Genomic DNA, 14680 nt, shown 5'->3' on the forward strand with positions numbered 1-14680 from the left:
AGAACATTTTTCAAATAGTGTCATATAAAATTGTTAATTGAACGTCTTGTACTAAAAACGTCCTAAAAAACCTGTTAAAATGCCCAAAAGTGTTCTATAAACTTATTGCAACACTTTTAGATATGACACATGAGTGAAGATGAATCTATGTTCTTGGTGTTCACAATGGATCGATGGAATTGGATTTAAAGGAGGAGCAGGCCCGTTTCTGACATTTTTAGGCCCTGGACAAGATGTAAAAAGGGGCCCTCAATAAGTACGATATTTTTTCAATATATTGTTTTTATCATCAGAAATAACATTTAATTCATATAAAACCGTTTTTCCGAGTATTCCTGGATGCAGAATCAACCAATACTCATTTCTAAATTAATATTATCTACTAGAACATTTATGTAGCATCATTAATTTGTTTCATCATCAAAAACATCCTATGATATACTTTTGGTACATAGAATGATATCATTTGGAGTCACAAAGTCGATTCTTCTTATTTCCGTGTGACACTATGTAAATCAATGTAAATAGGTTGATTTCCATGTCATCTTATGTTAATGTTTTTTAACATCATTTTAAACTTTTATATTATGTTTTCGAATTTGGGAAGATTAACACAATTTTAAACTTTTATACTATGTTTTAAAATTTGAGAAGATTAACACCATTTTAAACTTTTATATTATGTTTTCGAATTTGGGAAGGAAATAAAAAATGAGAAAGGAAAATAAAAAAAAAGAAAGAAGAAAAATAAAGTTTTTTTTTTTTTTTGTGTTTTTAATAAAGAAGAGAGAGGGAGGAAAAATAATGAAATAAAAATAAATTTTGATATAATTTCTTTCATTTTCTTTCCTTAAAAAAAATCTTGAGAACATAATATTTTTCTTTCTCGTTACTTTCCTCTCTTTCCTACGTAAAAGAAAACTTAAGGACATAGAGTTAGGGTTAAAACAAACTTTTCTGAAATCATCGATTATATAAATTAAAAAACTCATGTTGGTGATAGTTTGAGATCTTATTTTTTTTTAAAGATAGAATAGTACATAAGATTTATACATTAAATATTATATAATAAAAAACAACCCTGAAAAAACAATTATAGTTTTGTTATTCTAAATATAGATATAAGTTGTACCGTTTTATATGATTGGTAATTTTTTCAAAAGATGGGGGTTTTGTTAGCTAATAACAAAAAAAATCTATCATATTCTAATATAAAAATAGAATTCACGCGAGAATGAAACAATCAAAAGAGTCGATGGGAGATAAATTTTGTCGGTCTTAAATTAAAAAAACTTAGAAAAATATTAAATAATATTATATAATGAACGACAAATTAACATCCTTATGTATTTTTTTCTCCAATATATTTAATTCATACATGTTTGAGTCTTTAATAGTTAATGTAGTACAAAAATATTTTATTGTCATATTAGATACTATTTTTTATGTTTCTTCTATTTACTAATTTTTTTGAACTACTATTATATATATTAAAAAAATTGGGCCCCTAATTTTTATGGGCCCCGGGCGTATGCCCGGTCCGCCCTCCCCAGGGACGGCCCTGAGGAGGAGGGATGTTCTTGGTCTTCAAAATTTTAGGGAACAATAAGTTAGAATGGTGTTCAGTTAAGGGCTGTTTGGTTGGTTTTCTATTAGGTCTTCTATGGATAAAGCTGTCTATGTTGATTAATCTTTTTGCATAGATTAGGAAGATTTTTGCCTGAGAGGTATTTTTCATAGATGGAAGTAGCGTGTTTTCAATTGGGAGGGACAAATTTGAAAAAAAAACTTGGTTTTTTGTATAAAGATCCCCCAAGAAGCTTACTGAATAAGCCATTTTCGATGTCATTAAGCCACTACCAAACAGTTATGTATAACTGACCGAATAGCTGTAAGTTCTATTAAACTGATAACAAACATGTCCTTATTGTTAGAAGGAGTTTGTGATCATGCATTTTATAATAACGTTACATCTAAACTGTACTTTATAATATAAAGTTGTATGAGATATATTTTAAAGGGTAAATGAAAACAAACAAAAAGTAGAGGGTGGTTATGTGATAATTGGATGATAACATCAAAAAGAACAAATTACAATTTAGTCCACTAAATATAGAATATTACACCTTCACCCCCTTACTTCCCCTTTATTACACCAAACAATGAGAATAGAATAGTCTACTGATAACGTCGCCCACGAATCTCCATCTCTGATAACCATCTCGCTGGTGATCGAACATTCTTTCAGAGCATCTGCTTCCTTCGTTTTCTTTCCCCAAATCTTGTACTCATACAAGTAGCAGTAGTTATGGCAAATCGGACTGTAATAGTATGGATAGTCGCGATGGTATGCTTCGTAGTGTTGATGTTTGTTACTCCGGCAATCCCTCAAGATCAGGAGTATCATGATTTCGCCGATCAACGTGAATTCTTGGGTAAATAACTTTTAATTTCATCAGTGTTTAAGTAGCGAATTCAACTCCTTCTGTTCTTAAAGCTTCGCAACAGAGCAAATTTGTTGTTGATACATCATTTTGTTTTAATTTTCTGTTGTTATGATTTGTTGATAGTATTGAAAAGAAGTATAAATTAGTTGTTCATTCTACGGATGAATGAGACTAATCTGTTAGGAGAAAAGACCTGTACTTTGTCCTTCAATGCCAAACCTAATTTTAGTATGGACTTTTATCTTTACTTATTTTGCATATTGAAGTTTGATATAATTTGCAGCTCTATCAGAAATTTGAAGTTCATTACAATTTTGAGTTGAAAAATCATCTAATTAACATCCAATGCCAAATACTTTTCTGAACAAAGGGAGTCGAGTGTTACATAGTTTTTATGTTCATCATTAATTGAGTTTCTAGAATTCATCTGAGTCATGTTTATTTCTTATTGGTTAAGTTCCCTTTTGGTCAATTTTCCTTTGTTTTAGGTTGTTTATCATCATTGTGGTTAAGTAAGCTCCCTTCTGATTCTTGACCTGGATTTTTATTTTGGGGCGTGGGAGTTTGTAGGTGTGCTCATTCTTGGAGCAACTTCATTTATCATTTTGGTTTATTTCCAAATGTTCAGATACTATATGATTCCACCAGTTTAATGATGAGTACATGTGAAGTTTTTTCATCTGGTACCATTGGGAAGTGTGTGATTTATTAGAAGCAGATGTGATTAGGGTCCTGTTGGGGAAACCAAACAAAGCTTACTTACTTACATCTTTACTATTTACCTGAGATTTCTAAATATGCATTCTCAGTATGTAATGGTCCCCTAGAAGGGGCTCTGATGATCCTAACTGTTGCCTCCCTATAGAACATGTCATTCCGCAAACAGGCCTATTATTGACTGTGAAAATGAGAATAGTCACGATGAGTTGCTTACTAATAAATACTGGATACTTATACACCTGAGCACTGATTCCGTTGCATTATGCACTTTTTCTTATCATGTTGTATACGGTTAATCAATTGCAAATTGTTTACATCTCTTATAAACTTGATATTCCTACTTTCAGGTATACCCAATGCTTTGAATGTCATTTCAAATGTGCCATTCTTCATTATTGGTGTCATAGGGCTCATACTTTGCTATTATAGGAACTTTTTTAAGTTGAGGTATGTTTCTGGATCTAACTTATATACCACGAATCTTTAGTTTTGCCACTCTCAATCTTTCGGCATTGTAACTACTAACTAGGTGATAGTTTATATTTCTTACCTAAGTCTGCAAGGTGAACTTTGTGGTTGGACATTCTTTTACATTGGTGTGGCTGCTGTTGGTTTTGGATCCTCTTACTATCATCTCAAACCGAACGATGCGACCCTTGTTTGGGATCGTTTGCCTGTGAGAATTTTCATTCAGTATTATTATAGCTCAATGTATATACACTAGCTTCCAGCTTACATTCTCATGTTATCCATACTTTTGATTTGATTTAACAGATGACAATTGCATTCACTTCTATTATTGCAATATTTATCATTGAAAGAATCGATGAGCGGAAGGGAACATTCTCCATCATTCCCCTGCTGTTGGTTGGTGTAGTAAGCATTTTATTTTGGAGGTAAGCATATTCTTTTACTTGATAAAATTAGGTTACATTCCTTTAGCCATATTTCCTCCATTTCTCATCCCTGTTTTATGGGTGCCATTTCTATTTATTCTCATGTCAAGGCATTGAAACCATAAATTATAAGTAGGGAAACTGCATAGGGGTATGGAGATGATTTGATATTGGTATGAGGTACAATGGTTTTTCCTGTGCTATATCAAGCGTGGCTGTAGAATTAAATGCAATGTTATTTTGCGCCTTAACTGTGAAGCATTTTCTCCATTTAAGCCGTGGCAGCTCAGGTTGTAAAAAATTGGTAGGCGGAGGCTTCACTTGTAGCTTGGAAAAGGTTGGGCCTTGCTTGCCACAAGCCTTGGTCCAGCTTGGTTGTATAAGCTCAAACCCTGGCTTGGTTCGTTTAGACCTAGTTTGTATGGGCTTATATTGGTTCTTGTGAGCTTGTAGAGGATTGAAAGTAAATCCCTTCAATAAAACTATCACCAAATCCTTTCTAGAAAAACTACGATTGAAGTCTCTCACAGGCTAACGACATTGGGTTACGCATGCTTGAACTATGACAAGCCCAAGTCAAATTCGCCCGTTGAAAAGTTTGGCGAGCCTGATCTATGGTGTTTTATCCCAACTCTTTGGGATGATATGCTTGCTGTTATTGAACAAAATATTTAACCTGGCTCTCCCACTTATTCTTGTTTGAAGTATATAACATTCATATACTGCAAAACTCACACACATTCCTCACCTTTGGTGAGGCTTGGACCCTTGATCTCCATGGAGGTTGGGATTTACCGGCAACCCGAATATCGTTGGCTCTCCCATTGCTTTTTGCAAATTGTGAGGTGATTTTTTTGTGAACATGGTCATCACCGACTGTTCTCTTCTCTTCTGATAGGTATTTTGATGATCTCCGACCATATGCCTTGGTTCAGTTCGTACCTTGCATTGCAATTCCAGTGATGGCCATCATGCTGCCTCCAATGTACACACACTCTTCATATTGGCTATGGGCTGCAGGTTTGATATCATGCTTAGTCTTTCGCATGTGCTTGAAAATAGTTGCACACTTTCTAGAATGTTAATGATGTTTCAATGGTTTGCAGGATTTTATCTCCTAGCTAAGGTTGAAGAAGCTGCAGATGATACAATTTACAACTGGACTCATCATATAGTTAGTGGACACACTCTCAAGCATCTGTGTGCTGCAATGGTTCCTGTATTCTTGACACTAATGCTTGCAAAGAGGGATATCATAACCGAGAGGTATAGTTTCTTTATTTTTCATGATTCCGATTTGAATTGAAGGAATGTATTTTCAGGTTCTTCAGTACGTATGCAGTTTGTGTACTTTTTAATTAGATCATGACTTTTGTGTTGGATTTTTCCTATTGTTAGCTCCAAGTCCTCAAATACTCCTGCATGCATGGTCCACCACTTGTACAATTATTTTCTAATACACGGATCAAGAAATCAGTTCAAGAATCCGAGAATGAGCCAAATGCTATACGTCAGTATAGCAAAACTGTGACGAAATATTGGTAGCTTGGATACTGCTGTAGCTTAATTTACACAACCTAAAACGAGCTACATGATAGTTTTCCTCTATAACCAAACGAAAAGATTGTTAAGGTTGAGGGCCAGCTCAATCGGTAAATAAATGCTAGGCCTTGCCGCTCCTTCCCATAGGTTGCCAGGTGTCTCGTTGGTGCAACTAAGGATTTTCCTGGTTGTTATCTTCACGGGCCTGTGTGATTAGTCGAGGTGCACGCAAACTAGCTTGGGCCAACAGAATTACCCAAAAAAAGAGATTATTGCATTTTGTTGTAGGCATTTTAGATGACGCAATGGGGCGAGTCTTGAAGCACCGAGCATGGTTACTCAGTTATAATCAAAAGGTTAAGCATGTAAAGGGGCTCTTTGCGGAAAGATGCATGCAAAAACATACCTCCTCAACAGCTCAACCCCTAACATAGCCTGCTAGTCTTGATGTCCCTCCATTTAGATTCCCCATTTTTGCACATTTTGACTCCTACCTTTTTGGCGTAAAGGTCAAGTGTGCATACATCCCAACCCCAATCCCCATATCCTAGTTTTGAGTGAGATATACGGTTTCTTTTCCAGCAAATGGGACCCACATACCATAATCACATGTTAATTTCTTTTTATACCTTATCAAAATATTTAATAATGCATTTCGACGTGACTCAATTGCAGGGTAAGCTTGCTGCAGATATGGAAAGTATCATGGAGCAAGCGAAAAGCAAATGGTGTGGAGACTGAGAATCAAAGTTTCAGCTACACTAGTGTTCCTGTTGTCGAGTCTCGTGAATGAGTTACTAACTTCACCTGTACATATAATATTAGCTCGTTTAAACACTGATCGTTACATAAAATGCTCATAGAAGTTGGCCATAGTTTGTACACGCAACAACATCTAGCACGGTTTTACCCCATACGACAAGAAACCCATCTTTTGTAACATGACAAAAAACTTGCATATATCTCATATGTGCTTAGTTCTTTTCACCTCTTTGGGCTTGCTATAGTCTTTAACAAAACTTATCGGGATCAAATAGAGTCAATATCGTGTCTCTTTTATGAAATTGGTTTTGTGGTTCGAGCCGCAAGATGCTCTAAAAGACTTGACAATTCCAGGCTAAATGCACACTTGACGAAGGATTGTATGAGAAGAGAAGTTATGGTGAGAAAAGTAAGAAGAGATTTGAACCCTTGATCAATTTTAATGTCATAGCTTTCCATGAATTACGCTTTAGAAAGGAATTGATCTGGTATATCTCATTAATGTTGAGATTCAATTAGGATTGATCTAAGGGTAAAGATCTCTTCTTAATTATGCTTCTCTATAACTTTCCTTTCTCAATGCATCTGTCCTACTAAAGTGCTTCTCAAATATATTTATATCAAACCTTACTTTTTACATTTTTAATATATAATTTGACTTGATTTGATATGAATGACACACAGAACAAAGACACCCGTGTCGATAGTGACCCAATGTTCCTCTTAAATTCAATTCCTTTTCCTTTTAAAAGGACCGACTAACAAATGAATATCTAAAATGTTTATTGCTTGCGGATTTAAATCATCGTCGTAAATAATTTTGCAATCATTGTTAATCTAAATTTAAATTTGAATTAAAGGTGATCATTTGCGGGTCTGATCTAACTTGTTATTTTTTTCCACCGGACTTAATATTGTAAACCCAAGCCTTTTCTTTGGGGCTTGACAACTTGCCATTGAACGCCCTATAAACGGGCGGGGCTTGCTCACGGGCTAACGGGCCTAAAAGTATAGCTCTTAATTAACAAATGTGGAACCAAAAAGTAAAAGAAAACACCGTTGCAATGAAAACTTTAAACAACTACTGACTCTATTTATCGTTGATCGATTAGGACTTTTGACATAAGGGTGCTAACAAAGATAATGTAGAGCCTTTTGGGTTCTCAAGAAAAACCAAAAGTCCCAACTCTCATCCTATAACTTCAATAATTTAATTTTAAAATATACTAGTATAATTTTAATTAATAGTAAAAAAATATTAATTACAGAACATAAACGGACCGGACGGGTCTGTCCATATTTATTTTTACATTGTCCATGTCCGCCCGTTAATTTTAACGAACAAATCCGGGCCCGTCGATTTTGTCGATTATGGTTGTCCAACTTGGTGGAGTAGTTTATGTATATTTGGTGTGGTGAGAAAACACAGAAGGGGTGGTGGCGCAGTTGGCTAGCGCGTAGGTCTCATAGCTACTGAGTGATCCTGAGGTCGAGAGTTCGAGCCTCTCTCACCCCATTAAATTTTTTCTTTCTAATTTTAACAATCTGTTGAGGTGTTTGTACATTGTGCATTAACACCTGTACACGTTGCTTTTCGAGCGAGTTGTACAAATTAGAAGCGAATACATCATTTTTAAGTTTCACGTCGTTAACAGATTCTTCAACATTTTTAGAAAAAATAGAGAATTACTGATCAAAAATTTTAAAACAAAGTTACATTCGATTCTATAGCTCTTCGTTTTGGATCTTACACTATTAAATATGTTTATTAAAATATTAACTCTTTCAAGTAATCACCAACTGACCCCCAATTACACACTTCTCCCAGAGCAAAGTTTATGTCAAGAATTCAACTTATGACACCAAAGCAAATTCGATAGAAAAGGCTTCAAATTGAGGTCCGATCAGATATGTGGAAACTGGGATTGTGTCGTCGATATACACAATGGGTCTGGAGACAGCTTCAAATTCCCATCATCCGATAAAAAAATATTAGGGTCCATTTGGTTTGCAGGATTGTTTTTGAGTGATTTGAATTTTACGGAAGGATTTGGATGAGAATGTATTTGAAATCATTAGTGTGTTGGTTTGTAGGGGTTGGAATGAATTTAGATTCCATTATTTATAAATAATTAAATTACTTTTTTATTAATCAATTATTACAAAACAAATGTTTTAACATTTTTTAAAACCTTATTGTATACAATCCTACAAAATCCCGAACACCCCATAAGGATTTCAAAATCCCATGTTTGTAGGATTCAATTAAATCATAGAATTTTAAATCCGAAAAATCCAACAAACCAAATATGGATTGAAATAAGAAAAAATCACGAGTAGAACTTGATAAAAAATGCGCATCCGGGGAATCGAACCCCGGTCAGTACCGTGGGAGGGTACTATGATACCACTACACTAGATGCGCTTTTTGTTGATACAAAACTGAACATAACATTTATTAACATACGACAAAAAAATTTAATTAAGTTTTTATGAAACATGATTTAAAAAAAAAATATCATCTAAAAAATAGTAATGATAACACGTAATATATCCCAATAACCATATATTACGAGCAACTCACCTATGTTGTTCATTGTGACATAACATCAAAATTTTGGTGTGCAAATCATAAGGATGGTGCTTGATTGGTTTGAGCTTGTCTATAAAGGTCAAAAATATCAGGAGGTCACAAGTTTAAATCTAAGAAGGAATAAAAATTCTTCTGTGGCTACGGAGGTTCAAATGCGGTGACTCCAGGCTATCTGCATAGCAGGTGGTCGTCCTGGGATTAGTCGGCTCGCATAGCGGATTGGATATTCAGGTTAATCATTTTTTTTGGTGTGCATATGTTTTCCAACATATAATGTCAACAAATTCAATTGAGTTCACATATGCGAATAACGAGAATATGAACTAAACTAGCTTAATATATGCATTACTATTTCATTTTGTGACTGTCTAGTCAATTCACATGTAAAGAGGACCCAAAAACAATTGATATTATATGAGAATCTATAATTTAATATGTGAATCAATTAAATAGTTCATATGTGAATCACACGAGTTCACATATGCATATATAATTCATATGTGAATCATACGAGTTCAAATATGTACATATTATTATTTGTTTGCCGCCTATTCTGTTGTAGTTATAAAAGTTACGAAACTACCCAACCCCGATATCTTCCGCATAATTGTTACCATGCGACCAAATCTCGACCGTTAATTTTTTTAATGGAAGAGTTAGGATGACTTCTCTCTTTCTCTTATTTGAGACTTCTCATTTGAACCTATGAATATATATATATATATATATATATATATATATATATATAGGGGAGCGTTCAAATAAAAACCACCTAATTTGTACAAACCGTACAAACTTCATTCAACTAATCATAATTTTTCATTTTGTTTATTTTTTTGTAATTATGAGAGATTGATTAATCATTTTTATTGTGGATGATGTTAATCATGGATATTATCATCTTCATTATTTTAATTTTAGAGAAATACATGAAACAGTTTCATTAATTTTAGAGAAATACATGAAACAGTTTCATTAAGTAGTATATAAAACAATTTCATAACCATATATGAAACAACTTCATCAAAAAAAGTATTATATGAAACAATTTCTCAAGATTAAACAATTTCATGAAAAAATTTCATAAGATTAAACAATAAAATCGACGAATGAGAGTAGTTTTTATGATTTTTACAAATTGGAGTGGTTTTTATTTGATCGCTCACACACACACATATATATATATATATATATAGATGTGTGTGTTTGTTATAATACTAATTGTGTACTTGTGAGATACAACTTAATGCAATATTTTATTGTAAATTGAGATTTAAATTAACAAAATAAAATTTGAAATTTGTTTATTAATTAACTTTTTAAAGTTCAAATAATTATTAATTGGTTGTATTAATATACAAACCCATACTATTGAGACTGTTTATTGTCACACCCCGTTTTTTTCCCTTTCGTTCGAGTGCCGTGACATCATTCTAAAGAACCTATGTCATGAATAAAATACGAACGTGAAAATTCAAACATGCATAATGTGTTTAACATAATTCGTTACATAACTGTGGAAACGTAAAATACTTTAACGTAAATTAATGCTAATTAAAATATCTAATCAAACATGATTTAAAACATAGTCTCGTCTTTCTTCATTCAACTCGTCTACTGACAATTGACACATGAGATATATACATGTATATTATAAGCTAAAATCTTAATGAATACAATATGGTTTCATGATCACATGCACCTTTAAACAGTGTTTTGATGTATTTTAGTTATTATCTTGCAAGTGAGGCCTCAGCTCGTCACTTTTCTTTGTGTATGTGACGTATTATATGGACGAGGATTCCAAAACCTCGAAATTGCAAGCTCTTCTCTCATGTCCAACCCACCCCGTACGGTGGACGGATCTTGCCGAATCATACTAGTTGCATATCATTTATTTGCAATACTCACTCATTAATGCAAATTTCATCGTGACATGCAACATACATCTCATGCAAGTGACAACATAAATCACATATGCATCATYRTCATTTTTCACATTATACACATACTTGAATATCATATTGATAATATCAAGTCATCATAATCTTTCTCATCMACATCATHTTTCATATCATGCAYATACTTAAATATCATGTACATCAATACAATCAAGTTATCATCATATGCATATAAACACATCATGCAAATATCATGGATAAAATACTTTGTAATAATTATGTATATATCCCATAAAAATTGCATAATGTACTTACCTTGAATCGTTAACGTTCGATAGGTCGTTCTATCAAAACGGCAACCTACATGATAATTTATACCATTCCTAATCATATTAAATAATCGTAATTAAATTGATTACCATTCCCTAACAATCTTAATACGACTAGTTTTAACAATTTTTATTGATCAACCACCGTTACCATCATATATCATATTTCGCTCAAATATTTTCTTGAAATATTATTAATACTGACGTCGTTATGATATTAATTGACGCTCGTACATTTTATAAAAATGTGTAATACACTCCACATTTTCTTTGAACAATAAATATTTTACCAAAATAGTTAAACTAAATAGTTTGCAACGTAAATAATGTTTTATGGTTAAAACGTCTCTTTTAAAATTTGCAAGTGAATAATGGTGACGACATGTCACACACATATAAATAACGGTCATACCATAAATTTAAAATTTCAACATAATTAAATATTCAAAATAATGCTTATAATACCAATTTTTCCAAATTTAGGGGCGTTTCGGTTTTGAGAAGCCGAATACCAAATGTATATCGTTAACAAATTTTCTAACTTAGGATATTCTTGATACAATTTCATAAGTCAAATAATAGTACAGTGCTTAAAAGTCCAATCTCAAAGCGTAGAGACGGTAATTTTATAAAGCAAATACTCAAAGTATTGCTAAAATACCGGTTCCCTAATTGTGAGGTCATTTTGGTAGTTCCATAAGAATAATAATCAAAATAAAGCCTAGATACTAATTCCCAAGATAATTAGTCATTTCAGTAATTTTATAAAACAAATACATAAAGTAATTGCTAAAATATCAATTTCCAAATTATATGGTCATTTTAGTAATTTCATAAAAATAATAACATAAAAATGAAGCTTATATACCAATCCCCAAGGTATAGGGTTATTTCGGTAATTTTATAAAACAAATACGTAAAGTATCGCTAATATACCGATTTCTGAATATAGGGTCGTTTTGATAATTTTATAAAAATAATAATATAAAAAAATGAAGTTTATAGACCAATCCCCAAGACAGAGTTATTTCGGTAAAATTTAGAAGCAAATACGTGAAGTATTGCTAAAATATCAATTTCCTATTTATAGGATCATTTTGGTAACTGAACGAGATAAATAATCGAAATTGGGTCAAAATTTGCATTTTACAAAATACAAATAAGCTTGATGAAAGTTTTATAAAGTTATTATGGAGAAAATTATATTTCTGGATTTCCAGGAGATTAAATGCTAATTTTTCAAACTTAAATGTTTAATGCATATTAATAATATCAGTGAAAAAAAACTCATGGTTAACTCGCTAGATCTTCAGATTGAGGTCACGGCTCCTATTCTCAGTGCCCCTATCACTATCTTTTTAATAGGTAAACGGACGCGGGTCAGATCCGTCCGACCCGTCTCCCGACCCGGTCGCACAAGCTTTCAGAGTTTTAAACTCGAAAATGGTTCATTTCTTGATCTTTTTTCTTCGTTCTTTTTACATCAAAACCTTAGTAATATTTTTAACAACATTTTGACATAAAGAACATATATTTTCATTAAGAAATAAGTTTCATTTTCTCATTTAAAGTTTTGTTTATATAATTAAAACTCAACAACTTAAAAACATAAAATCGAACCATCTAAAACCAAATATGAGATATGAGGCTAGTGAGGTTTGATAGAGTACTTAAAAACGAAGCCATAAACATAAAAATCATGAGATTTAGTTAAGAATCTCACCCAAAATCGGTGAAAAACCGAGATTTTCAACTCGAACTTCAAACTCAGATTTCTCTCTCAATATTTACTTATTTTCTAAACTATTTGAACCAAAACGATCCTAAACCAGTGCTCTACATTTATATGCAAGAGTTTTAGCTTATTAGTTGACGAAATCAGACCAAATCGCGAGTTTTTCGCTATAGGGTCATTTTCTCCAAACAGACATTTACTATTGGCAAAATAGGTCCCTCATCTTTGAAAAAGATGACATTCACCCCTGAACTTTCTGATATTTACAATCGGCTCCCTGCTCTCACTATTTTAATAAGATTTACACTTTTTACCCCTAAATCAACATTATATTTCAATTTTGGTCATTTCTATTTTAAGATTTATATAATTATTTTCTTCAATTAATTACATAAATATTTTAACACTTCAAATACATTTAATAAAAAATATATTTAAAGACTCGGATAATATTATTTTTATATATTTAAAATTTTGGGTTTTACATTTATCAAATGCTTACCAGGTAATATTCTCGTTTTTATCATGCTCATCGTATAAGGTGGTAAGCGTTTAGCAAACGGCAACTCAAAATGTTAAAGTTGCAACGTACAAACAAAGATTTGATGCTCTTTCGAATTGAAAACAATATTTACTATTAACATACAGGAACCAAAGGGCCTTCGGCCTAGCGGTATCATAGTCCTTGGCCTAGCGGTATCATAGTCCTTGGCCTCCTAGGAGGTCAAGGGTTCAAACCTCACCAACAGTGAGGGGGGTGTGTGAGTTTATTTGTTACTTTTGCCATTTATAAATATTATATACTTCAAAAAAACATACAGGAGCAAGGCCTTGAAGAGGGGGTCATTCTAAATTTAGATTTCCAATAACAAAAACCAAGTGTTCAATTGCATTCAACGACAATGAAGCATTTCAATCGAAATCCTATAGAAAACAAAAACCAAGATCACGAGATGCTTATTCTCCTTCCCTCACGATTCTAATCTTCCGACTGTTCTGTTATAAATGATCATACTTCAGTATACCCTTACCGTAACTAATTCAGTCAAAAACCATCGACACATACATCAGCAAATGGTCTAGAATTACTACAACAGTCAAGCATACATCAATAAATGGTCTAGAATTACCACAAGATGACTGTTGTAAGAAAGTACAGTATCATACAACTTTTTCTAATCGTTTGTTTTTTAGGAGCAAGTCCACCGTATGGTCTAGAAGTGCTTAAATGGAAACTCAAAGCAACGATCCCTAATGGGGGAAACACATTGAAGCAGATGCTATTTTAAAATAACCAAATATAGCAAAGATTACACCCTTTCACGCTATATTCGTTTTAGTTTTCTTCAATGAGAGAATACAAATTCATATTGAGAATAAATACAAGTCCTATTCTTCTTATTTAGTTAGTAGTTGTATACCCGTGCAATGTGGCGGGAGCCGTGAATTTTAACGATTTTGAAGTTTCACTGGTTTTATTAGAGAAGATTTAACGATGATATAAGTTACACTTGGTCTTTACATATTAACACAATTTGAATAAATAAGGGTGCGTTTGGTTTGCGGGAATGTTTTTGAGGGATTTGGATTCCCTTGAGGGATTTGGATTCCATGGGATTTGGATTGGATTGGATTTGAAATCCATTCCTCTGTTTGGTTTGTAGGATTTGGTTTCTAATACTTCGAATAATTTTTTTAACCTAATCTGTGTTCATGAGATTTCAACCTAATCTGTCAAAATTGAAGGATTTAACC

The 14680-nt window shown here is 32.8% G+C and overlaps 1 protein-coding gene and 2 non-coding genes across 3 annotated transcripts; 2 read left to right on the forward strand and 1 right to left on the reverse strand.

Annotated features, from left to right (window-relative positions):
• The first annotated feature begins 2189 nt into the window (after window positions 1–2189).
• On the forward strand, window positions 2190–6550 carry LOC112500373. The gene is made up of 7 exons (XM_025103856.1): window positions 2190–2435; window positions 3515–3614; window positions 3723–3843; window positions 3942–4063; window positions 4962–5083; window positions 5170–5329; window positions 6281–6550. Exons 1-7 carry the CDS (start codon window positions 2309–2311, stop codon window positions 6396–6398), a joined length of 870 nt encoding a protein of 289 aa, XP_024959624.1. The 5' UTR covers window positions 2190–2308; the 3' UTR covers window positions 6399–6550.
• Window positions 6551–7798: 1248 nt separating this feature from the next.
• Window positions 7799–7883, forward strand: TRNAM-CAU. Its single transcript is given in 2 exon segments — window positions 7799–7836; window positions 7848–7883. It is a non-coding gene; the product is annotated as a tRNA-Met (tRNA).
• Window positions 7884–8721: 838 nt separating this feature from the next.
• On the reverse strand, window positions 8722–8792 carry TRNAG-CCC. Its single transcript has one exon. It is a non-coding gene; the product is annotated as a tRNA-Gly (tRNA).
• Window positions 8793–14680: the final 5888 nt, after the last annotated feature.

The sequence above is a fragment of the Cynara cardunculus genome (assembly GCF_001531365.2).
Source record: "Cynara cardunculus var. scolymus isolate 2C chromosome LG 17, CcrdV1, whole genome shotgun sequence".
In the NCBI taxonomy this organism is placed as follows: domain Eukaryota; kingdom Viridiplantae; phylum Streptophyta; class Magnoliopsida; order Asterales; family Asteraceae; genus Cynara; species Cynara cardunculus.

Coding starts and splice junctions, on each gene's coding strand:
- LOC112500373 (XM_025103856.1), top strand. CDS start 2,309: ATGGCAAATCGGACTGTAATAGTATGGATAGTCGCGATGGTATGCTTC. Junction 2,436..3,514: donor CGATCAACGTGAATTCTTGG/GTAAATAACTTT, acceptor TCCTACTTTCAG/GTATACCCAATGCTTTGAAT. Junction 5,084..5,169: donor ATATTGGCTATGGGCTGCAG/GTTTGATATCAT, acceptor AATGGTTTGCAG/GATTTTATCTCCTAGCTAAG.